General features: G+C 32.0%; 1 protein-coding gene across 2 annotated transcripts; it reads left to right on the plus strand.

Moving 5' to 3' along the window:
* The first annotated feature begins 3297 nt into the window (after nt 1-3297).
* On the plus strand, nt 3298-14740 carry LOC148620737 (uncharacterized). 2 transcript variants are annotated; one of them, XM_088574494.1, is made up of 3 exons: nt 3298-3560; nt 7518-9468; nt 12690-14740. In XM_088574494.1, exons 2-3 carry the CDS (start codon nt 7527-7529, stop codon nt 12896-12898), a joined length of 2151 nt encoding a protein of 716 aa, XP_088430620.1. In that variant the 5' UTR covers nt 3298-3560; nt 7518-7526; the 3' UTR covers nt 12899-14740. The 2 variants fall into 2 exon arrangements, with proteins under 2 accessions (XP_088430620.1, XP_088430619.1); XM_088574493.1 differs by lacking the exon at nt 3298-3560 and adding an exon at nt 3715-4031.
* Nucleotides 14741-26728: the final 11988 nt, after the last annotated feature.

A 26728-nucleotide genomic window follows, 5' to 3' on the forward strand; every position in this document is an offset into this window, starting at 1 on the left:
ACAAAAATATCTCCAGCGAATATATATTAAAAAAATATATATGTATATATGTGTATTGTTTACAAACAAAATATGTATTATCTGCAGACTATTTATCTACAGTTTTCACTTTGCTTAAAGAATCTTTTAAAAGTAGGAAATTTACTCACATTTTCAAAAAAAAATTTCAACTTCAATGTCTCAAAAATGGAGACATGGTTTACCATTTATAGCTACTAAATCTGGGTTATAAGAAAACGTTTTATGATGTAGATGCATGATCCCCGATCAAATGCTAAAATGTCTAATACTTCTATATTTCATCTATCGGACGATGCATAATTATGATTTAGTATCAAATTTTGGTGGTATTTCAACCATTTTACGGAGTTATCTCCTTTTACAATGATGATTTACAAAGAAATTTGAAACGCTTATTTTGAGATATCCACAAATTAGATTTTGTTAGACTTTTTACTTTGTTCATGTGGGTCATAATGCTATAGAATTAAAACTTAAAAATCTTCCGTGGCAATTTGTTTAGATTAAGGATAAAATTTTGCTAGATTGACTTGACTTATGCTCAGTTGTCTCTTGTTTATATATGACTAACTAATTAACTCTCTGGCTAATCTTAAAGATTTGAATGTATTTCAGTAACTAACAAATAGAAAGATAAATATATGTAAAATAGATAACGAGTTGTATATGCATCTAATCACTTGAAATCCACGACGAAGGCCAATTAGGAATACTGGCACTTAGGGTATGGATGTTTTTGTTGTTTTTTTCTTCTAGAGAATCATTATTTCCGTCTGAATTGAAAATCGTATTTATCCCCGTTTCTAGACTTGTTCATGAGTGAGAGTCGACGTACGGTAACTGATAAACGACTGCAAAAAAAAAAAATGATGCTATGTTTTTTTCAACTTTGTAAGAGAGATCTATGGATGCCTTTACATGTGGATATCTTAGTTGCGACTAAGTGGGTGTGAGAAAGTCTGTTGTTGAAATATATTTTTTAAAAAAGTCAAAGGTCTTTAATCTCTCATTATCGCCGTTACATATGACATTAATTAATGTTTAAACTACAAAAAATGCAGAACTTGATCTTACAATTGCAGGTGGACACATTAATTATTGGTTAACTTAATGATAATGCTAACAGGTTAAAGTGAACAGAGAATTCGTTATTTTTTTTTATATTCTCCATGAGTTATCAATTAAATATGTCCCAAGATATCGTTTGACAATTTCTAGCATGATTTCTGAACAAATTGCCACAGAACGCAGTTTATGTGCCATATTACACGGACCCAAAGTCTGTACACTAATTTGCACCCACCCAGCAAAGCGTTTTATTTTTCATATAATGGTCAATAATATATGACATTGGACATATTTCAGACTCATTGAGGTACAGTCTATTTTTACTTTTTTTTCAAAGTGTTAATAAGGTTTTCATCATCGATAGCAGAGAAAAAATATCAAGATCAAATGGTCTGAGCAAGAGAAAAGCCTACCAAGCTAGGATATCCAAATATCCAGGTCAGCCTTCAATCCCATTTTAGCCAAAATTGAGGCCAGACAGAGCCTAAATCGATACCAGGCGAAATCAAAGTCAGACCAGATTTTAGAATATGCCCTTGGTTAATGATATCATGCATTACAAGAAAAGGGGGATGTAGAACGAACTTGGTTATAATTTATATTGTCATGATTTTTTACCATTGTATATATGCTGCATACCTACATAGTGGAGTATAGTAGTTTTAATTAAGAAAATGTAGTAATTGTTTATTTCTTTGGATCTGAACAGTACAGATCTAGGAAGAGGAGCTCCTGAATTCGAATTCGGAGGGTTCTGAAATAATTGAGGGCTTCCATAAATATAATAGAATGATAATTTTTACTGATCCACTGGCGGATCCAATGGGGGTGCAGAGGTTGGCACCCCTCTTTTTTTTTTTGGATATTTGTCATTTTCATACGTTAAATTTACCAGATATGGCAAACAATACCCAAGAACCCCCTTTCTGAGGAACCCCGGCTGGTACCCATCCTTGTCAAAGTGTCTGGATCCGCCCATGTGATCCGCACCTCATACAGAAAATTCATAATCAAAAAACACTGTGTCTTCATCATGCTATAAAAATAATGTTAGTGCTAAAATAAGTTTCACCATTTTCGGACATAAACTGACCTTCAAGATTACAAAATAATGTTAATGCTCTCCTACATGTAGAATCGGTTAATATAACCGACGATGCTTATTGTCACAATTCTCCTTGTGTTGGGAGGAGGAAATGGCAATTACAATTAAAACATACCAAAACAAAATAAACAAACAAACAAACAAACAAAAACTGGAATTGTTGACCAGGTTCACCGATAATATTCTCCGAGGTAAGCACTACTCTTGAAATATGTTTATGACCACAGTGCGTATTCCGAGTTCTGCCATCTCCCTATTATTATTGTCTAACTATTGAGTTAAAATATATTTCAATGTTCAAGATTTCCGTTTCAAATATGTGATGTTACTATCATCATCAATCATTTTAAGTACTATCGATTCTGTTCAAGAATCGGGCAATGGGAGGCACATCATTTTTCTTTACTTTGTTTTTTTCTGCCTAAAATATATTCAATCCATCTATAAAACAACCTAAAGGCTAGTTAAAGCTATCTTGAAGCATGCCTAGAAAAATGTGCGCGAAATTTTCCCCGCCATTTTTCCATAGTGAATTTAAACTAAATTTGACCTATCAATATCTTAAAATTTTACAAACTTTTCGAGGTTTATTTCTGGAGGTTATGGGATATAACTACTTGGATGATATGCAATTAAAGCTGCGTTTTTGTCTTTATGAGCCAGACCTTATATACATTTGCCTGATTCTTAGACAGAGTATTTGATATAATTGTAATCAATCAATAAAACTCTCTTCTAACAATTGAAGTCCATTTTATTCATTTAAAAAAAATAATAATAACACGAATTGATAAAAACAAACGCGGCAGTTTTGTTTACATATCAATAGATCTCCAATATCTATATCCATCTAGAATAACTTATTTTCCTGATACATACGTGTCGCATTTAGATTTGAGAAAAAAAAACTCACTGATTTTTAAAAAAAAGGACGGGTTGACGTGTTTGTCTCCATGCTTTGGCATGTTGCAAGCGGTGATTTTGCTTCTTGGAGTGAATTTAGTGAAATGCTGATCGTTATTGTTGATTTTAAGTATTTCCATAAATTAGCGCGTGACCAAACGTAGTATGACATCTATAAGCGGATGACACAGTAAAAATCTGAAACGAGGCACTGAATTGAAGAGTCAAGTACATTAATCGTATGTCTTTCTGTTTAATTTATTGCAGAAAAAAAAAACGAATTGGAAACACTTCTTGTGTACGGAGTTATAATTTAGTGCAAAATAGAGTGATTTGACTAACTAAACCAGGTACAATCGTTTAACTTAACCAGTGTAGGCAATGCACCTGTTTACAAGAATCGTTTATTAAAAAACGGAAGAGATATGTCCATAGCTGAAATATGGAAATATAACCTTAAAAGGTTTGTAATTTGTTTGATTATGTGCACAATTTTGATTTTATTTCTCGACGTAGTTTTGTCAATTTCGTCATATTTTCAATCATTAGGTACCAATTCTGATCTTGGTTAAGTGTTGTATTGACCATAGATTTGGCGCTATCTGATTGGCCGAAGTGTGTGATTTCCCGGGGAAACCCCCGTTACTGAAAAAGAAAAACATGGCGAGAACATGAAGAAACGAAAATGTCGAATTTGGAAAACATTATTGACCTTAGCTCGTCGGAGGATGTTATATGCATCAGTGACGAGGAAAATCAAGGGCAGAATGATGTTCCAATCATCGAAACCGACTTTTGTGTACCAGTGAGCGACCAGAGTAGAAGAGATGACAAAAAATTCTCGGGCTCGGGTGCAGATCGAAACTTCTTAGGAAAACTTAATCCCGAATTCGAGAAAAATCTAAAACTTGTACTCAAGGAAAATATTGAAAAGGTTAATATCTAGTTTTGGCATAATCCTTTGGGATAATGTACAAATGCATTGGAAATTGTTGCAATGCATTACGATGTTGGGCTGTGAAAGCTCAAAGGTCATTGCATAATCTGCCCCAATTTACATTTTGTATACTGACATTGCTCCCTATTAGGCATTAAAATACAGTACTTGTGTTTGTTAGGAAATAATCTCTTACTTGACCCTCATGTGACTATATAAATATTGTAAAACAAAAGACTCATGATAAAAATACTATACATAATAATACATAAGCCCAAGGCTTCTTAGGTGGCAGATATATGAAACAAATACTATCTTTAAAAAAAACATAGCTGACGTATTAAAATTTTACTTCTAAGTTTCTACATTTCTTCAAGGAGTTAGAAAATATTTATAAACCATTGATTTCTTTCAAGAAAATAACACATGGCACGCAATTTAAATTTTCTGTAGTTTTTATGAACGCCACTAAGTTATCAGTATTTGGGCACTCAGGAAACAGAATTGCTATCTGGTGACTTGTGTTTCCATAGAAGAACGTCCTTAAGGTCAAAGGGTAAAGAGCCAAACTATACAGACTGCATCAGAAAAACTATTGTAAGGTTGAAACCTCACTTGCACAATACTGGATAAGTACACTCAGCATCTCATTCATAACATATTCAAATTTGAATTAAAAATTGCTGTACAGTTTCATTGACACCTACCAATATTTAAAATGTGTAAACTAACCTGTTCATTCATATCTTAAAACAGCTCTGTAAAATGTGAATTGTTCAAATCCGATGAGATTTTAAATCCAGATCACTATGTTACATTGTCAAACCGACTGTGATTTTGTTACCAAGACGATTTTCGGTTGTTGGTAGTTTGACGAAAATACAGATTTATCGCCTTATTTTGTGCTAAAAATTCTTCTGAATGTTATTGTTCCTACTTAATATTTGTTTATTTTCAAATTGGTTAGAAATTACATTTTGTCAGCATAGAAATTAAAAAATACAATTATCAGTATTTTGTCAACCATTGGCACTTAGTAACAAAACTGACGTAATAACAGTGGAATTTCTCTTAAGGAATTATAAAATTCTTTTTGGTTGTGCATATCAATTATAAGTACTGATGTTTGGTTTTTATAAACTGAGAAATGCATAACAAATAAAATGAAAGACAACTCTGCCTCCATGTAAGAACAGCTGAAGAAAATTATGATTAAATCAAAATGGGCTTGAACTGACGTAAAGTATAGTTTGTCCTGTTGTTGAATATGTTTTACTGTTTTGGGAATTGGGACCCATATAGAAATTGGGTTGAATGATTATAGAGAAATGCTGCAAGAACTGTCCTGAACAACTGGAGCAGTCTTCAACATGGTTAACACCTTGTAATGGGAAACCTTAAGGCGTTTTAAATAGAAGAATAATAACCAAGTTAACTTAATTTACATACATTGTGAATTATCAGTAAATTTACACATGAGAATTTAGTTAACAGGCATGTTAACAGTTTATAATTCTAATTTAATTAGCATATACCTTTTTTGTGCATTATGATTGGTTTTACCCTTTACGACTTCAGCAATGGCGGTTTTCACAAATGTAAATTCCATGCACATATCATAAATAACATGACTAGCCTGGCTTCAACAGAAGTTGGTTAGAGGCTTAAAACAGTATTATCTGCTTTATTTCATTCATTTTCAGCATGTATATTCAAAACAACCATTTTTGAAAGAATACAGTAGCCTGTAAATAATTTAAATATTGGACAACCATGTCACGTTGTTGGTTGAATGTTGTCATTTGCAGTGTCAATTTCACTGAATGAGAAAAAAAGAACTATACAATGTATATATATTTCAGGTAGTTAGGAATTGGAATTATAAGCATGAAACACAGTTTTTCCAAAATTTATGGATGTGTAAAATCGGACCATTCACTCACAAAACCTGACATAAATTTCCTTGAGACTTTTATTTGTTTTGTGAGTGAAGGTCTGATTTTACACATCGATAACTTCTGGAAGAATGGTGTTTAATCTTATAATAAAGATTTATTTATTCCATTGCCAAAAGGTGAAATTGTACTTAACAAATCAACACGGTTACATTACATGTATATATGGATACAAATGCATATGAAGTGCTATTATGTTTATGGACATGTACAGTAGTACAAAGTTGTCTACCGTTATGATTTTGGCATTAAGCTCAAGATTGTTAAGATCATCGATTGCTGTCAGATTTCTTAAGATTTGGCAAACTGTCATAAAACTTCTCAATGTCCAGATTTTTTTTCGGTTCTGTTTCATCTTGTACTATATGACTTCATATCTATTGTATCTATCATGGCAGTGTGGTCATTTCCTTTTTGAAAAACAAGAAAACTCAATACGTAGATGTAATGAAAAGGATGCTCCTTCCAAGAAACATCTTGAAGAAAAGTACATTTTAATTTATTTTATTGATACCTGCAATATTGTTTCTGTCCATGAAATAAGTTTTTTGCAAAAAAATTAACCTTACTATTTTTTTTATCTCAAACTATCATATTTGGGGGCCACCTTATTACTTTGTCAGAAAGGGGTGGGCAAATCTGTGTTGTAAACATGTACCGGTACTAATGGAGGGAAAAAGTTAACCAATTCAATTTACCAGTGATTGGAATTAAAATTTTGCCAATGGGACTATTATCAATATTTTCAATAGGGGTTCATAACTGTGTCCAGCTGCCAAGTTAGTTTCTACGACAATTGCAGTTTGATTCTGGTAATTACCATCATTAATATTTTTTAGCCTTTGAAAATGATAATTTCTTCTGTTTTGGGTCGAGCTTAAAAATGTCTACAGTAGCATTTTCAATTTTAAATGGAACCGCTAGTCCATGCTTTTTTTAATATTATCAAATTATTTCTATTCTTTAAAACAATGTTCATTGTTCTTTCAAACCCGTAAGTGATCAAGAATATGTTATCTAAAATATCGATAAAGTACCGTTTCATTCCTTGGTCTTCAAATTCGCTCTAAAAAGTGACAATCAAAACATCCGACTGCAGCTAATAAAAACATTGTTAAAAGACACGTTTATGCCTTTTTTACTGTCACAACTAGTGGACAACAGTCCACCATCAATGATGGAAACTTAATGTGTGCACATGACGCGGCACATCAGTTACTCAATGCGTTATTCTAAGAGGAAATGTGATAATGGCACATGGTAATCCCAATCACTTATTTACAATTCAGAGAGAACTTCTGAATTTCCTCATATTTGATCAATGACTCTGTCTTGTTACATGCAATGGGAATTTTCAGATTATATAATAGGCCAATAATTTGAATGACACGTTATTTTAACACAAAATGGGCCATTGACTCATGCCTTCCTATTATGTTGCATCATTTTTTCCTTTTTTGAGGGCCAATAGGCCATGCCCCCCTCCCAATGACTCCTATTTACATTCAACATATCTTTTATCTTGCAGAGGAAAAACATGGGCTGTGTGAGGACACCACCAAATAAGCCTCTGAAACTGAAAACATGGTCAAGAATGAGAACAGAAATGCAAAAAGAGAAAGAGAAAAATCCTAACAAAGAACCAACGTACACTTATATAAGTAGTGAGTCAGAAAATGACCAGGATGATGCATATGAATTACCAGATTTAGATGACAATAGTTCAGAAGTCATTGCTATTTCTGATGATGAGGGTTTACAAAAGATAAGGGATGTTCCCCCTGTTGTTGATTTATCATCAGATGAGTCGGGGGATGAAGAATCCTGTAAATCTAGTGGGTCAACTTCAGATGATAATGTTACAGTCATTAAAGTCCACATTATTGAATCAGGGGATGATGATGATGATTATATTGATCATGAAACTGATGAGGATATGAGTGAGGTTGCAAGTCCTGTCTCTTCTCCATTGTGTAAACGAAGAAAATTGTCTGATTCACCAAAAAGTCCTGTAAGGGTTGACAATCTATTGAGTAAGGAAGATGATGACATAACTGAAAATGAAAAAAGTGTGAAAATTGACACATTAGATAAGTTAATTAAAAACAAAGACAAAATAACTACATTTTTAAATAAAATCAAGTCTGTGAATTTTGGGAAAGTAGCTAAAGACCTTGTTAAGCAGGAAAGTCATGAGGATTCCGAAAGTGACACAAAATCTCTTGATGATATTGTCAACTCCCCGTCAGGAAGTGGGAGACATTTTTTAGATAGAATTCACAAAGTAGATTCTGATAATGATGATTCAGATGTTGAACAAGTTGAGACCAGGAAAAAAGTCAAACGAACTAAAAAATTCAGAACTGTAGTTCGGAAGGATGACTATGAAAATAGAAAAATAACGTCATATTTCAATGTTAAAAAGGATGTTCATAAAAAATGCTTTTGGCAGAGGAACAAAGTTAAGTCTGGTTCTATTGACTTAGATGTGGAATCAACATTAATTGGTGCATTTGCAGATTTCCACATCAACACTGTTGATGGTTGTTGGGAGGATGAAATGAACCAGGGGTTCATGAGACATGGGGTTCAGTTCTTGAAAAGTTTTTCACTCACATGCAGGCCACCTTCTGAACTAATAAAAAGTGTGATTGAAAAAGGAATGATTAAGAGTAAATCTGAAGAACTATTAAGGGACACATTTGACTGCCTATTGTATATTCATGGGAAACATCCGGGATTAGTTCAGATCGATTATAAGCACTTGCAAGACTCATTAGAGAGATTGAACTTTGGGAAAAGATTTGATGAACAATGTAACTTATTAGTTACCAAAGTTAATTACATTCTTCAATTGGTCATATTGTGTTTTGAACACGAGTTATCATCAAAAGATATAAGTGATCCAAAAAAGGTTCGCCAGACGACAGGATATAAAGCACTTTCATATGATTGTGGATTTCAAAATGTGAAAGAGCTGATAGTAAATTACATAGTACCACTTGTTCATCATGAACAAACATTTCAGCAGGAAGTGCCAGAAATTCTTCCTCTTCTTCAGAAACTGCTGTATATATCAGTTGAAGTGAGCTCAAACTGCAATGCAGCTGCGAAGTCCATTGCACTTGAGCTGAGCAAAACTTATTGTTATCTGCCTTCAATGGACCTGAAAAAAATGTTCATTCGCACGATAGAGTCTAACATTTTAAGATTTTACCTAGTGATGCATGTGCTAGAACGCCAGTGTGAAAACAGCATTCCATGTTATGACTTTCCTGTAAAACTTCAGGAAGTTTTCCGTTGCTTCTTTAAAGCTTTTCCTCCATCTAACATATCAACACCGCCAACAACTCCGCAGTCTGACGATGAATCAATGGACAATGCTGTTAATGTTTTAACAGGATATTCTCCGGCCAACGTAGAAGAACTACTTATGTTATTGTTTGAAGTATTACAGTGCTATTTACAGTGCAATCAAGGTAATTAAATGTACTAATGTATTACTTACATGAGTGTATGTGAAAAAATAGTGTATATGTTGTAAGTGTACCTAGCATGAGGTACAATGTATGTTATCAATTTCGCCAGTGACCATAGTTATGAGAAAAATACACAGTGCAATTTAAGTAGAGACATATTCAAAAATGGATATTTGCCCAGTACATAAATGTACATGTGCTTGAATAGTGAACAGTGTTTGAAATTTTAATAGTTTTCTGCCTTCCTTGGAAAGCTTACCGTGGAAATAAATATTCAAAATAGGAGTAAACGGACAATGGTAACCTACATTTTAGACATTTATCAGACTACATGTATGCTTTGAGTTGTACTGTACATGTATTGGAGGTATGCCAGTTATTTATCAGACTATGCTGCGAGCTGTACTGTAACATTGACAGTGCAACATTTGGATAATTAATGCATTAATCTGATTTTCCTGGCACCAGTACTAGGTGTCACTCTGCCATAAATAGTACTGGTGCAAGGAAAATCAGATTAATGCATTAATTCTCTGATAAATATCTGGCATACATGTACCTCCAATGCCTGGTATGCCAAGTATGAACCCTTTGAAATGGATTCTGTTATTTGTAATATACAACTCACTAATTGATAAATGAATTCTAGTGTCCAAGGTAAAATTTACCTGTCCACCAGGACAGACGATAGTAAAAAAAGTAATTTACCACTAAGGTACATGTAAAAACCGACTTTTAATTATTGCTTGAAAACACATAATTGTGTGTATAAAAATTAATATAATTTGTTATTGATATGAAATGAGTAATTACACTGATTAATATTTAATTGAAATACATGTACATGTGTACATGTAATTTATATTTTTACTTTCAAAGGATTTTTAAATGATAAATTTATTCCAATGTTAAAAGAATACATAAAATGCAAAGTTCAGCCAATATCTGGGGGGGCCCCGGCCCCCCTTAGAAAATTGTAATTTTTAAAAATTATTGAAAAATTGTTCAAGATACCCTTAGAATTCAGGATTTGAGGTTTGATATTTCAAAATTTTCTTTTTCTGTCAATCAACTCCTTGTTAGAGTTGAATGTATTGCCCTTGAAAGGCCAAAATTTAACAAGGTGAGCGATTCAGGCTCCTGGGAGCCCATTATTTGGTATAATGTATCTGCCGACCCTGTACTTTTTTATTTTGAAGATATCTGTCATCACAGTAATTCATACTCTGAAGTGCGTGTACATGTATATTGTCATAACTAGTTTTACTATCAGTTTATTTAAACCACTACAGAAATTATTAATAATGAGGGCAGAACTTGAAGTCTGAAATTAATAATTTCCTCAATTAAACTTTGAATATATTGTTTTTCTCTCATCTTATTACAGATTTTCAAGTTGTTTAACTGTATCAAGTTAAAATGTTGTTTCCTTACTATACCCAGCTTTTCAGAATGCCACGTGTGGTTATATCAAGGTGTGTCCTGCAAAGCATTTTATTGAATGATCTAACAAAATAGTCAATGTACATGTATGAAAAGTAAACAGAAAGAGAATGTTTTGGTTGAATGATTGTACATTATGTATGTGGAATTTATTATATTATTGAAAACCCTAGATTTATCTAAGGTAAACACTTCCTGTTACATGTATTATCAACTACAGTGGTGGATCCAATGGAAGGGGATGCAGGGGGTTCAACAGTTGATACCTCCCTTTTTTTTTGGAAAATTTGTCATTTTCATGTATAAAATTGACAAAAATGGCAAATAATGTCCTAGCACCCCCTTTTTGTAAGGAACCCCAGCTGGCACCTCTCCTTATCAACGTGTCTGGATCCACCCCTGATGTATGTGATTTATTTGAAAGACATGTACCTGTGTATCTTCAATTATTAGATATGTTAGTCTGTAGTATTGAAAGTTAAATCATTTTAATACAGACAAAAGTCTACATTATATCTGGCGCTGCTGAAAAAAAAATGTTTTGTCTGTAACATGACATTATACAAATCACGTAGGATAGGAATTTTCGGTCATGACAAAAGAAGAACAATTGGACTGAATATAGATTTCAATTTCCTCACAAATCACAATCACTGCCTACAATTTGACTTCATTATTACATGTACAGTAGATCTTTCAGTGGTACATGTTCATATATATACATGATCATATGACTAGCAATGTAAGATATTACCTTTCTCAATTTACATGTTTTTGTTATTCATAATAATCACATATGAGAAGGTACATGTAGGAAAGGAAATACATAATTTTAGTGTAAATTTATTGCCAATATGTCCACATGTAGGATAAATCAAATACATGTACAGTGACTGGAATGTAGGTTTTGTCTTAGAGCAGTTACATGTATAGTGATTTTTTTTTTTTAATTAAAATGTTTGTCTCGGTGGAAAGAGACAGGAAAAACCTTAAAAATTTTCTTTTAGTGGCCCAACATTCAAGAGTGATTTTTTTTTACGTAAAAAGTTTTAAAAAGAGGCAAGAAATAAGCTTTTACATGTAAGTTTTCTATTAATGGTCTAACTTGCATGAGTGATTTTTTTTTGCATAAAATAATTGTCTCAATGGAAAGTAGCAGGAAATAAGCTTTCAGTTTTCTATTAGTGGTCCAACTTTCAACAGTGATTTTTTTATTGACCTTACAGGACTCTATAAAAATACCCTAAAAAAATTAATAACATAGGCAGCATGGTATTCTTTTGGTGTATTACCATACATTGAATGTTCCTTAATGCAGATGTTTGTTTATGTTTGTAAACAGTAAAATAGGAATGATGTGTACGGTTGTCATCGTAACTGAAGGGTAAACTCTCATGGTGATAAGATTGATACCATGCAGTGATTGGGATTAGAGGGTGATATGTGCCATGTATCACATTCTTGCTGAAAAAGTCTGATTTACAAAAAAAATGTTTAAAAATGGTTCATTGAAATCTTGAAGACCATTAAAAATGGCCCATCTAAAAAGAATTAAATTCCATTCATTGTACATGTGCAGGTTTGAAATGTAAGTGTTTTAATATTCATTTGGCATTATTACACAATGCTGCTACACTTCTTTATAAGAATCAGCTGATTGATTTATACATGTAAATTTAACATAACACAAGTGTGAAATTCATTGATTTTTTTGGTCAACAATGTTGCATATGCAATAAAGTTGTGTCAATCAGTGAAACTTTACTTTTATTTTTCAGACAAATCCCATAACACTTTGCGGAGACGGGCATACATGAAGAAAGAGGACTTTTCTTTTTATCTTTCTGAGGAGGAAAAAGACTTAATTTTAAGAAATACGGAAGAGTTGCGAGAACACGTTCTTATGTTGTCTCCTGATCTCACAAGTATATGTGAACAGTATTTATATTTAATCCACTGTACAGTCGACTGGCAGAAAAATCTGTAGTGAACTTTACAAGTTAAGTACATTGTACAATTGTAACAAATCTTCTGTACATTCTGTACATTTAACTTTAAACTTTGAACTTGAACAACATGTACAAGCAAGTTACATGTAGTTTTTACATGTATCAAATTGTACCAAATCTTTGTACAGACAACTACAACCTGTAAAAATTCAGTGTGACCGTTGCATTGTTGTGCAAAGTGAGCTGCATAGATGTGGAATCTGACATCGTACCTCAAGATGAATGGAACTATGCTATGTCAGTCTGGTCATCAGCTAACATCCAATCAGATTCCTCTGTTTAAACTCACCATGGATGAATTTAATGAGCTAATTATAATCTACACATAACTGTAAACAAATCATGAAATATATTTCAAGGTAGGGAAATTAACTTTTAAAAATCAAAAGACAGTGTTTAAGAAACAATTTGAAATATTGATTTTGAAGCGGTAATCAAAACATGTATTTTAAAACACAATCGTTTGTGAAAGGATCTCAAGAAATAATACTTCATTGAATAAGAAGTCAAATGTTTTATTAAGATACCAATAAGTACTTATAAACATGGCGTACACAATTTTCATATAAAAATAAAAACTGTATTTTATACAGGTTTAATGTTGATACATTGAGCTTTTCAAGGTGAGACAAGCTTAATGAAAATAGCAGAAAAGCAATGGAGTATGGTCCAAAAATTAGGACGGTTGGGTGACGGTAAACACAATTAATTTTTGGGTTTTTTTTTTTTTTGGTATCTGAGAAATGTCTCCATGTTTAACAGATGTAAGATACATGTACATGTATTGGAATCAGAGCAGCATTTTTCTTCACTTATTGAGATACGTTTGTGAGTTACTTTGACTTCATGGGGTAACAGAGCGACTGCATTTCTTTTCCTGTCCATCGCTGTTCATTTCATTTCTTTCCAGGGATGATCAATTTCATTAAGTTCAATTGTTTTTGAGTCCTCTTTGCCAAGTATTTTTGGCCTCCCCATTTTTCTTGTTTTGTAAGTATTAAATGTTCTTTATGTTTTCAATCAAATATTTTTTGTTATGTTGGGTAACTTTACTTTATGGTATGGGATTTTCCCATCATTGAAAACTGTGTGTTTATTTGTCCGTTACTCTGCCTCTGTTGGAAGGTTCAGTGGCAATCATACCACATCTCCTTATTTTAAAAAATGACATAGTTTTGAACTTTTAATTACCGCTTTGTACTCTATATTCTATATGTATATTGTTTGTCAGCCTGGTTGTTAATTTTTTTAATGGGTTGTTTATAGTAAGCACACAGGGACTTGCTCACACTATCACATATTAGTCCGGCTGCAAGTCCCTCTGGTGAGCGATTGTGTTCAACAATCAACATCCCTAAACCTAAAACACATTTTGTCATTTGTTTACAATTACAGTATATGTGTAAATTATAATTGTTGGTGTGTTTGAATTCAATAATCTGATTGGATGTTAGCCGATGACCAGACTGACATAGAGCACGCCCTTATAAGTGCATTGTTGTGATGTATAATTAATCGTCTTTGGATCATGAGGTATGATGCACAGCTCATTTCACGCAACAATGCAACAGTCTCACTGATTTTTTACAGGTTGTAACAGAGGATAATTTGGTGTACAAAAACAATTGTAAATGTACTTTTGTACCACTGTTATATTTCGTGTACATGTAAACATGTATACATATGTACTTTGTTTAATTGGTTGACTGATTTTTGGCATATTTTTGTACTTCTGTGTTTATACTATTTTGTTACGAATGTGTTTGTATTACATTTTGTACTGCTTACTTACCAAAGTGTTTATAAAGAATGTACACTGCTGTTGGTTAATTTGTTATTATCAGTTTTATTGTATCCTAATATTTTTTTTAGTTCGGGAAGGGTGTGAATGGAAACATTCACCTACATTTATCCACCAAAATAATACAACATTTATAAGTCCTAGGGATTGTTGGAGCAGATAACCAGTAGATGTAGATACATTTGGAAACATGCAAGCTCTAGCAAGCATGTTTAAATCTTTATTTTACCATAGAGAGTAGAGAAGTAATTAAAACCACTGTAAAATGGGAAAAAAATGTTTAGATGTATGAATTGGTGTTTTTTTTTTTTTTTTTTGTTTTTTTTTTTTTTTCAACCTGAAATATTTTCGGTCCGCATTTAGTATAATTTGTTTCCTTCTTTGAACATTTTGATTTTTTTGTTTTTTTTTTAGGTAGACACTTTGATGGCACTTGAATCCACTTTAATCTAAACATGTACCGGTACATTTGTACTTAGTATTCAGGAAAGACATCCTTACTGTTTCTATGTTGAAGAGATTAGTCAAAAATATATTAAGAACTTTCAAGTGAAGATCAACTAAGATGATTGCCCAACATGTCATTTTATAGGTGGAGTTCAGTGCTGAACGTGTAAGCTCAGTCTAGAAATTAGTTCCTTGTTTACTAGCTCAATGATAAAGATGTACCATATGTAGCTAAATAACATTCCAACTGTGGCATGAACCAATGTCTTTTTTGTAATGTGATAAATATCTAGTCAGAATTGCTTGTTTGCCAAAAAATTAGGTTAGCCCCGGTTTGATTTATTAATGTATGATTTGTCTTTAATCAGCATTCTTTTTGTTAGAATCATTTTAAACCCTGGACAAAACTTTTTTTTTAAATTGGCTCATTGAGGGATCTGTAAATTTTTGTTTGCCTTATTAGCACATACTTATCTAGTAAATAACTTACAACTAAAATTTTATTTTTAATAACTATAAACTTTTGAAAACTTTGGTTACAGCAAGGAAAATGGTTATCTTCAGGGTATGGAGATTTTCTTGTCTTGCTTTGATAGAATGAACTTCTTTAAGTAGTTAAGTGAACAACAGACAAGGTGGTTTGAACTTTCTATCAAACAGATTCAAGTACATATGAAGTAGTAGAAAGTTTTACATCTCCTTATCAATTGCCCAGTTGAATACTTAAGACTTCATCAGGTAATTGTCAATCAAGTGAAGACAAGTGTAAACTTGCCATGAAGTTAACTATTTCATTTTCTGTAAAATCAAAATGTGTTCCTAAAAACAAAAGCAGTATTTATGATAATCTGTGATTTTGTTAGAGGTAACAATCATTTTCATAGTGTATAGAGCCATTGAACAAAAGCTGTTTCTCTGTTTCTTGTATCGTCTGAATATAGCTGAAATATTGCTGCTCGGACGTTAAACCCCAACAAACAAACAAACAAACAAACTGTTTCTTGTGAGATGAACAAAACTTATGTTCTAGGATTTTAACAAAAATTTAGGTTCCACAGGAAAACTCCCTATTAACATTAAGTTTCCCATAATAAAAGGTCCTTTTCCAACAAAACAAATTTCAGAAGGTCAAGTTTTCTTTTTGCAATAGGGATAGCAGAACATAAATTATAATGAGCAACTCTCCCACATGAAAATGCACTTACCTTGGGTGACAGGAATGTGGAATTCTAGAACACTGGACAATGTGATAGAGTTAGTTTTGTAATATTGAATTACACAATGAAGCATTTCATATAGTTTGTGATTAAATTTTAATGACTAGATTTATACATGTACATTCAATATACATTGATGATTTGTATACTATTTAATTTTTGTGGGATACATAAATTCAAACATTGGTAGACTAAAAATGAACTATTTACTGTAATTAACAAGAACACTGGTGTAAAACCAGACCTTTGCCTGGTTTCAAAAAGGACTGCATATTGAGGTTTTCCTCTTCAATTTTTTACCAATCAAAACACTTGAAATTGAAGATTTGAGGTAAATCTCAGTTTGATATTTTTATGAAACCCAGGCCTGATTTCCTTTTGGTTTTTTCAAGGATTGATTTTACTGTTTTAATTCTGTTTGACAGTTATTTGGCCAAATTGAAGTTTGTTTTATAAATCCATGAATATAGGTCATTTCATATTACAGGGTTCGTAAATTTTGTACAGAATTACTTAAAGGATGGTGCAGTCTATCACAATGCACATACCTGTTTTTGATGGTATCACTAAAGTTTGTTTTGTAAAGTCGGAAATTATTGCTAAGCTTTTGTTTTGCTTCGTCCTAATCATGTTAACAGCTGCACTATTTTCTGCGTGTAATTTGAATTTTTACTCTACACGATGAAGGAAATAAGGGCTTCTCTCTGACTCTATCACTACAGCAATCAATGAAATGGAGGTAAAATTATTTTTATTCTTTGTTTTTTATTTTTTTGTTTGTTTTTTTTTGTATTTGTTTTAAAATTTATTTAGTAACCAAACAGACAAAATGCATTTTGGTATGTAGGCATAAAGTTAAATTACTGACAAATTTTTAAATGGTGACCCCAATGAGTTGGATGGTAAGAGTAGAAAGAAGAAATAAGAATTTGTGTAATTGCTTCTAAATTAGAAGACATCATTCTAAGAGAATTGTAAAAAGATGAAATAACTAATGCAATTGCATTATTGAATGTAATATATTTGAATAATTGTTTTGGGGTGTTGTGTCAAAAAGTTGGCTGCGATTACTCTGGCCAAAATGTTTAATTGTCAAGTAGTATGTAAAGAAAGTTTTTTATATGTTGTGTACTGTATAATGAAATCAGTATTACATATAATTTCTGTTAAGCTTTTTGATTTCCTTGAGGAAAGAGGATTGTATAAAGAATAGTTATAGACTATATCTATAACATTTGTCATGGAATTAAAAAATGGTAGGTTTTAAGAGCTGTCCATTTAAAAAAAAATTTTTTTGCCCCAGTGTAATGTTTATATCATACAAAATGTATGTATATCAAAGTTCCCCAACAAAGCAACCTAATTTTACACATACTAAAGAGTTGTCTCCCTTTTTCAATACATTTCAATGCTTTCTATCTAATTTATATATCTTTAATCAGTGCAGTCTATCAAAAAATAACATTCAACTTTGAGGAAGGATGCATTTTTGATGTTAAATGGGTGAAACTTTTTGCCACTGCCTGATTTTTGCATGGCCACCCTCTTAAGTTGTACAGGCTTGAATATACAGTGAATCCTATCTCCTTAGGTCTTCAGACCACTATCAAACACAAGTTTTTTGGTCCCGAAGAGTTAAGAATTATTTAGGTTTCACTGTGGTATGTATGATACATATGTACATGTATGTAAATATTTGTACACTGGTAAAATATTGATTGCAAAATGATGAGCTTTGCATGCGAGGTTTGGGATGCAACACTTTTTATATGATTGCTGTCTTGAAATGTTGTGGCACTGCCATTATTATAATTCCCAATCAATAATTTTTTATCCTTGATATTTTTTGATAGGACCTGAATATCCAATAGTTAAAGATCCTCAATTCAGGTACAGTTAGGGAATTAAGTAATGTGGTTTTCAGAATTGTGATACAAAGGGCTTTTGTCAAATACATCCTATAACCTTTAAATGATTTATAATGAAAATCTTATGGTTAGGAAAACGAAACTGAATATAATTTCTAAAGAGGTAAAACAAAGATAGATGAAGTTATTGAAAGTGCAAAAAGAACTTGGATGAAGTTTGGTGTACTTATTCGATTTTGTTTTGTGTAAGGGATGTTATGTATTTGTTACCATTGTGCATTAAATTTCATTCGCATTTATTCAAAAATATATATATATCTATGTATCTATGTGTATGTTCAATTTATAGTGCTCAAAATGTTGGAAAAAAATTGTCTAAACAGGGAATGTTAATTTTGTACAAACAGGTATATTTTGCTAACTAATGTACATTTATTGCATTTAGTAATTTTTAGGATGCTTGAAAGAATTTGTACTTACTGAATGCTTTGGCTTACCTTTACTACAGATAAAGCTTAATAGATTATTATTGCAAGGACGACAAAAATATAATGTAAAATGTTGTGAATTGAGACAGGGCTGAGTTGTTCACCAACTCTATTTTTTTTTGTTACAGCAAATAATATGAGCAAATTTAGGGGATAAGGTTAGTCTTCACAGTTACTCTTGACAGTTGACGAAGATATCAACTTTCTATCAAACTTTGATTAAAATACCTATAAAATGATAAAAAATTAAATCACGTTTTAATTGCCCAGTTTACTACCTAAGATATTTCATCAGATAATAGTCTTTCAACCAAGGGAAGGCCAGCTCTGTTCCCTCGTTATAATCAAGGGAAGTTCAACTCTATTCCCTGATCATTTAACCAAAGGAAGGCCAGCTCTGTTCCTGGTCATTTAACTTAGGGAAGTCTAGCTCTCTTCCCTGGTCATTTAACCAAGATAAGAACAGCTCTGTTCCCAGGTCATTCAACCAAGGGGAGGCCAGATCTGTTCCCCAGTCATTCATCCGAGGGAAGGCCAGCTCTCTTCCTTGGTCATTCAAGAAGGCCAGCTCTGTTCCACGTTCATTCAACCAAGGGAAGGCAACCTCTATTCCCTAAAATAAACTATTAATTCACTGTGATCAGTATCTAATCATAATGACAAGAAAAAAAATCAATTTGATTATTGGTCACAGGATTTGTAAATTTCAAATACATTGACCCATTTCTCAGGAAGTTGTACCTGATAATAGATCATATATGATTAGAGAAAATAGTTGAGATGTCATAGCTAAGACCAGTTTTACACTTGTGACTTTCTGTCAAATTGACCAGAGTTTTTCTCTTGTTAACTTCCAGAGCATACCATTAGAATTCTCCTGACAATAAGCATTTAAGTGGTTTATAATGTACATTCGTATTTTCCATGATACAGGTAAAAAAAATGTTAGTGTCATTATTAAAGGAAAATTCTATCTATTAGGCTGTTGAATTGAGAATACATTTTCCATCTGGTTTTTAAATATCAACTATCAATATTTTAAATGCAAACTAGAGAATTAAATGCTGCAGGCTGAAATATTTATGGAAAATACATCACAAATTACGAGCAATAATGATCAAAATGCTATAATACCCATGAAATGAGAATGCTATGAATGAAATGATGTTATAAGAGTACAGTGACAAAAGTTTTCACAATTTTAAAGAATGACACTTTAAAGTTCATGCACTTGAATTGATTATTTTTTTCAACTTAATTGTCTTTATTACTTTGAACAGTTGCTGGAATGAATCATCATGCCTTTATTTACATATTTTATATTCTACATCAAATTGCTGTCTTAAACAGTATGACATCTGAACTTGTTCACATGTTTCTGTTTTCTGTTTGATTTTGTTCAAGGCTGTATAAAAAAATCTGTCTTTCTGGTAACATCTCTGCAAATCAGTGGATAGGGTTTTTCTTTGTTGTGTTTATGCAAATACTCATGAAAAAAACTATAAATACCTTTTTGCACTCAGTTTTGTTTTTTTGCACAATAAAAGAGCTTGATTGATCACGTTACCAGAAACAGGTTTTATATCCTATTGGATATGAATTTGAAAGATTTTAGTAGCACTCTAGCTAAGAATCATGCAAAATTTGATTCATGGGTGAAAAGCCTACATATACTTATTTTTGATGTTTTGTTTGAATAGCCATACAGGAATAAACATTCAATTTTTTTTATGTTACTCATGTTTTTAGGAGATTAAAATTTGTATAGAATGCACTGTAAATTTCAAAATTAAGGGAGATAACTCTGAAAATGACACTCAAATACAATAGAATCTATTGGATTTTCAATGTGGATTATCTTCTAAGAGCAGACAGATTGGAAGGAATAATTACACATTTTATAATATAGACCTATTAATCAACTTAATTATAGAAAATAAAAATATGTAGCCTTTTTTGGGGTGTATCACATTTTCCAGTTTTTGCTTGATTCTTTCAAAGACAGCTACTTAAAGATATGTGTTCATTTGTCTTAAGTTAGAGTTTATTCATGTAAGGCCTTGTAGAAATCATATCATTTATTTGATGACTTTGTTACTTACCAGAAATCCTTTTGAAGTTATATAGATAATCATATACTTGCTCCATTGTTGGTATACATTGTTAATTTTTTTTTTCATTTTTTTTTTTCATTTTTATACATGTGTTGCCAGCAAATAAAATCTTTGATGGCTTAAATTAGTTATGTTTCCATATTTGCCCAGCCATTACATTTATTGTTTATGCATCTACTGGCCTGTTTCGGGAGTTGATACATACAAATCTACTGATCAGTTTTAAGGAGAGTTCATACAAAAAATGTTAGTTCTGTTTAAAAGGTGTTATAGTACTTAGAAATAGCCAAATATGCATTAAGTAGATAGAGATGAGTTGATTTCGAGTTGACTTGGGTGTCATGCCTGATTTTTTCGAGCTAATGCAATAAAAAGTTTTTTTCTGAATATGAACAATTTAACAAATATTCTCTCCTGAAATGCAGGAATGTAAGGATGTTAAACCACAATTAAGAAAGTTTACCATATTAAAGTAAGGCTGGAATAACAAACCAAAGCTTAAAAGATGGTGAAGTGAAAATAACAATGATTTACTCCTTCAAAATTTATGTATAACTCGGATCAAGCTTGCTTCCTAGGCTTTCAGTTAAGTATGGAAAGAAGGAAGAGGGGTTCAAAAAGAGGAGGCAAAAACATTAACATTAAGTAGCTATTTCAAATTAAAGAGAGATCATAGCTGTTGGTAGGATGTCATTTATACACTGCATAATTATAGGAATATACCAGGAGAGGCCTCTGGGCAAATGTACTTTAAAGACCATGACCTAGCTACATCATAGACAACTTGAGAGAGTAGCGTCCTTGGCAATACTATGCCACTGACAAATTAATAGTATTGCCGAGTGCAGCATGTTGAACTCTGTTGACCTTGGGAAATTGTGGACACATTATTTGTTTTTGACAACTTTTAAGTTTAGGGACTTCGTTTATTTTGGACAAAATATAGCACATTTGAAATTCAAGAATAAAAGGTGAAAGAAGTTGTTTAAGGTTGTTAATCAAATACCTTTGCCTTTGAAAAATGCAGTCAGGGATTTTCATGAGGAATCCAATAAAAAAAATTCAAAATAGTACAATTCGATTTCTAGGTGTGACCCCTTCTAACTGGGATGCAATAAGAGATTGAAAACACAAACAAGGCTTTTCATTAGCAATTAAAAAAATAATAAATTTCAAAACCAGACCAAACAATATATAATTTTTTTTGCCCCTTATAACTCAAAACCAAAGATGCAGGCAGGGATTTTCATTAGGAATCCAATAAAACAAACAAAAAAATAGAAATAAGGCCAAAAATAAAGGGGAGTAAAATTCAGCTATAAAAGTGCTGACCAAAGACCTTTGCCATCTATCCCTCTAACTAAAAACCTAAGTGATTTAAATTTGATGGGAAAATGCAGGCAGGGATTTTCATCAGGAATCCAATGGGCAAAAAATTAAGATTTTTTTTATGTATTGCATCCTTTTGGCCCCTTTAATATAACTCAAAAACCATTAAAGATATCTAAAACCTCATTGAAAAATGCAGATATTGATTTTCATAAGGAATCCAATAAAAAAAATTAAAATCAGACCAAAAATGTAAAAAAAAAGATATTTTTTGGGGCCCAAATTTGTTCCCCTTTTACTGCAAAATGGTTACTTTCAAAGAATTTCAAAAGGAACATATTGACATCTGAATCATCTGAATCAGATAAACAATAAACTGTTTCTATAGGTTCTAATGAGAACACATATTTCCCCCTTTTATTCCATTATTTTCAAAAGGAGTGGGGCAAAAATTTCCAAAAACTACAGGGCCCTCTGCCATGTCAAAAAGATAGATTTACTCAAGTTATCATAATTAAATTAAAGTCAATGTATTCAACAAGCAGACAATTTATGTCTGAAAATTTGTTTTGCAATTGTGTAAAAACTTGTATATTCATTCATTCACAATTCTTGTAAGTGGAAAGTGTGAAGGATTTTAAAGGGATAATTAAACAACTTGTATTTAGAATCCATGAACTTTTATGTGTAGCCTATTATTTCTGGTAATGTTTACCTCCATCTATGTTTTATGTGCTTCAATGCAAAACATTAAGAGGGGAGGGGGCTACAGTTTTGTTGAGTTCCCTGAACAATTTTGTCAGATTGTAGGGTATAGAATTTTGAAGCCAAAGAATTTACTATAAAGTGCATGAAACACATTATAAACGAGGAGGTCTTTATGTAATTGAGTTACGGTAAACAGAATTCTAGAATTTGATATTTACCTTTTTATGTTTCTGGATTCAAGATTTTTTTATAGGTATCTTTAAAATGACAAGATAATCAATATGTCAACACAAACATGTGACAAGGAAGAATCTTAATCCTCCAATCAAATGTGGAAATACCATGGACAGGAATTTCCTGGTTCGGAACCAATGATAATTTCATCACCTTTATGAATAAATTGACAAATTTTTACCTATGTTTGTTCAAACGACTTCTAGCACTGACCTGCATTTATACACATTAATATTTGTATAAAATTAAAAGTTCAGCTGTGACAGGAACTAAATACTATAAATTAACAGGTATGAGGGAGTGGGACTAGGATTGAATTTACCTGGATTTAATTCTGTTTTCACATGCTACAATAAGAATTTTTCTACAGGGATTGAAATTTCACTCTTTCATTGTATTATATGGTACACGTTATAAACATCTAAAATACCAGGTGATATTAGGAAAAAACTAATAAGGAGCAACTCTTAGCATTATGCCATTGCTGAAAAAAGTTCAAGTGTAAAAGTCCAATAACTCCTGTAAAATTCAGCCGAAGGTACATTTGTACATGTATTCAAATGGTCTGCAATACACAAAATATCTTAGATGCCTCATTGACCACAACACACTGTCACATTATTATATGATTCCATCATTTGGAATTAATACATATTTGTCTGTCTGTTTTTCTGTCCTTCCCTTGGTGTTTAAAAAAAAACTTAGTTTTTTTTCGGACTTTGCACAATTATTTAGTACTATAAAATATAGATCCTAATTGATTTTCAGCACAAGCCCATTTTTACTTTTTGAGTCATACTGTTCTATTCAAATTTGCTCCAGTATTCAGTATTTTTGAATACTGATTAAGTTTAGGCTTTAATAATAGTTGAACTAATGGGTTTATAATTGACATTTAATGACTGTCTCATATACACAATAACTATGGGCCTTCCAGGATTGTGATTACAAATCCTAAAGCAAAAAAGCGGTGCAATATGATCAACTAAAAATGGTGACTAAAAATCCTTATTTGAACAAGATATGTCAATCGGTTACTGAGGAGTTGCATCCACAATTGTGATTGGACACACAAGATATCAGTAATTCTTTGTCCTCTTCCAAATAGTTGCAGGGACAAAAATCAGCATTTTAAGGAATTCCTTCATAGGTCATCTGATTTTGTGAAACAATGCAGGAATGTTGTTCCAATCGTCTATAAATATTTCACAAGTTTTATTTTTAAAGCCTTTATGGAGATTTGAATTTGGTATGCACCCTAAGCATGATTAGTTTTTTTTAAAAATAACTACAAAATACTTGTTTGATTATATCTGAAGTAAACTTGTAAACAGTCTACTGTGAAAGTACCTTAATTCGTGGATACCAGTTTTCATGGATTAGGGAAGAATCACAAGTTCGTGGATTCTTGAATTCGTGGTTTTGGGGTTTTCAATATACAAATCAATGGAATTCTCCTTTTCGTTGGGAACCAAATTTCATGGTTTAGCCTACCCACAAAAACCACAAAAATTGGTACCTCACAAACAATAGAACTTTCACAGTATTTGTATACCTATTACTTCTATTTAAGATGTGCAAATATAACTTTCTATAGTGACACCATACCAGTATGAAAAATTATTCATAGCATCAAATTGTTTATAGCTCTCTGTTTCAGATATAGGAAGTAGATGTGTGACCTTGATGGAATTACAGTAAACTAATGAAAACTTTTGAAACCAATGTTTGTCCATACCGGTATTTACTGACTCAAGGCCTGCTTGTATTAGCATCATTAAATATGATTGAGCTTTCCCATTGTATCAAGGATGTGTACTGGTCTATTTAAGAACAACTAGGATTTCAAAGGGCTGTGAATTTTTTACCCTAGAAAAAATAAGAAGAAAAAATGTGTGCTCGTTTTTAAGATACAAGCATTTAACATTTTGATGGGAAAAAGGATTTCCTTAGATTTTCCATAGGTGTTTTATCTAAAAAACACATCAAAGATATAATGAAGGTTCCATAAGACATTTAAGAGTGTTTTAAGAAATTGTGAAAAGACAAATGGGGTAAAAATATTAATGCTATGAAATGGATAAACCAGAGCAGCCTAAAAATATGATGAAAATATCAGAACATAAACAGAGAACATCCTTAACAAAAACTTTTAAAAATAATAATTACATGCATATCCTTATTCTCATTCACTTTTGTCATGCCTGTTAACCTTCCCACATTAAGGGGAAGACTCCTACAAAATCAATGAACAATTTAGAATATCCCACATAAAAATGTATTTGTGGAAGGTTTTTGGTTATAATTATTATAATTTCTGTGAAAAATTCTAATAATAATTGAAGTTTTACATAAAAAAAATGCCTTCAAGTTAAAAATATTCCACATGAAACAGTGTCAATGACAATGTCCCGCTTGAACTGTTCCAAAGGTTAACAGATGTGCTATTTTGTCGTATTCTGACTTAATCTCCTCTGCATGATGAGTGTCACATAACGTGTACTGACAACTTCTGAAACAATACTTGTCTGTACATACAAACGAGGACCTGAAGGAATTCCCAAAGACTTGATAACTGTTACTTAATTTACCATGCATCACACTGATAGCTTAATATCTCTTCTATCCAGGAGGTAAAAAAGTCACAAGGCAAAAGAACTTTTTAAATTTTTACATACCCACAAAGCTGCTTTACTGTACATTTTACATAAGGAGGCAGAATGTGGCAAAGATGTCAAAGTAATGAAACAATAATATATCACTTCAGTGGAGATTGATTTTGACGTCAGCTGACCTGTCACCAGTCCACCCTACTGTGTACCTCCTGCAGTATGTCTTGCAAAAATAGACAAGACTACCAACTTATTGACTGCATTTTTTCCAGGACCTCAAGGCATTTTAAACAACTTGGGATGGGTTATATGGCAAGATACAATGTAGAACACATATTTAGGTAACAAAATGTTTTTTACTGTAAACTTAACAGCTTCCCTAGAACATACATACATTATGAAATCTAATCCCACAAAATTAACAAAGTCTATCCAATAATATCCCACATTACAATATATATAAAATAAGTCAATTTAAGAACCAGTATTGCAATCAGCTGAGATTAACATAAGGAAAGGGTAAATAACTCTTGGTTCTCATCAGCAGAAAGGGTATATAACTCTTGGTTCTCATCATAGGAAACAGTGCATAACAATCTAGTTTCAAACGAAAGTACTCCTTCTGTTTTCAGAGTCGCCCATGTTACTCCTTACGCCAACTAAAGAGATATTTTTAATAATATAGAATAATCTATGTATAGCTGTTACTTAAGTATTTTTCTGTCTAAGAATCAGGCAAAATCTATGTATGGTGTGGCACATGGAAAAAAATATGCAGAGATTTTATTGCATTACCTAAGTCTTTATACCTTATCACCTCCAGAAATAACCAGCAAAGCGTTTGTAAAGATTGCCTTTTTTTAATATATTGATTGGGTCAAAATTCAATTGAAAAAATGCACAATGGAAAAAATTGTCCAGTCCTTTTTCCCTATATAATCAGTAAAAAATATCTTTGTCACAAATGCTCAAGGATAAATTTAAAAAAAG

The sequence above is a fragment of the Perna viridis genome, chromosome 3, assembly GCF_037379345.1.
Source record: "Perna viridis isolate PV_CMFRI_1.1 ecotype Kerala chromosome 3, ASM3737934v1, whole genome shotgun sequence".
Classification (NCBI taxonomy): domain Eukaryota; kingdom Metazoa; phylum Mollusca; class Bivalvia; order Mytilida; family Mytilidae; genus Perna; species Perna viridis.

What these genes read in the sequence shown, in the direction of transcription:
- LOC148620737 (XM_088574493.1), top strand. Translation starts at nt 3,783, where the DNA reads ATGTCGAATTTGGAAAACATTATTGACCTTAGCTCGTCGGAGGATGTT. An exon ending in TCAAGGAAAATATTGAAAAG is followed by an intron (nt 4,032 to 7,517) that starts GTTAATATCTAG and finishes TTTATCTTGCAG; the next exon opens with AGGAAAAACATGGGCTGTGT. An exon ending in CTATTTACAGTGCAATCAAG is followed by an intron (nt 9,469 to 12,689) that starts GTAATTAAATGT and finishes TTTATTTTTCAG; the next exon opens with ACAAATCCCATAACACTTTG.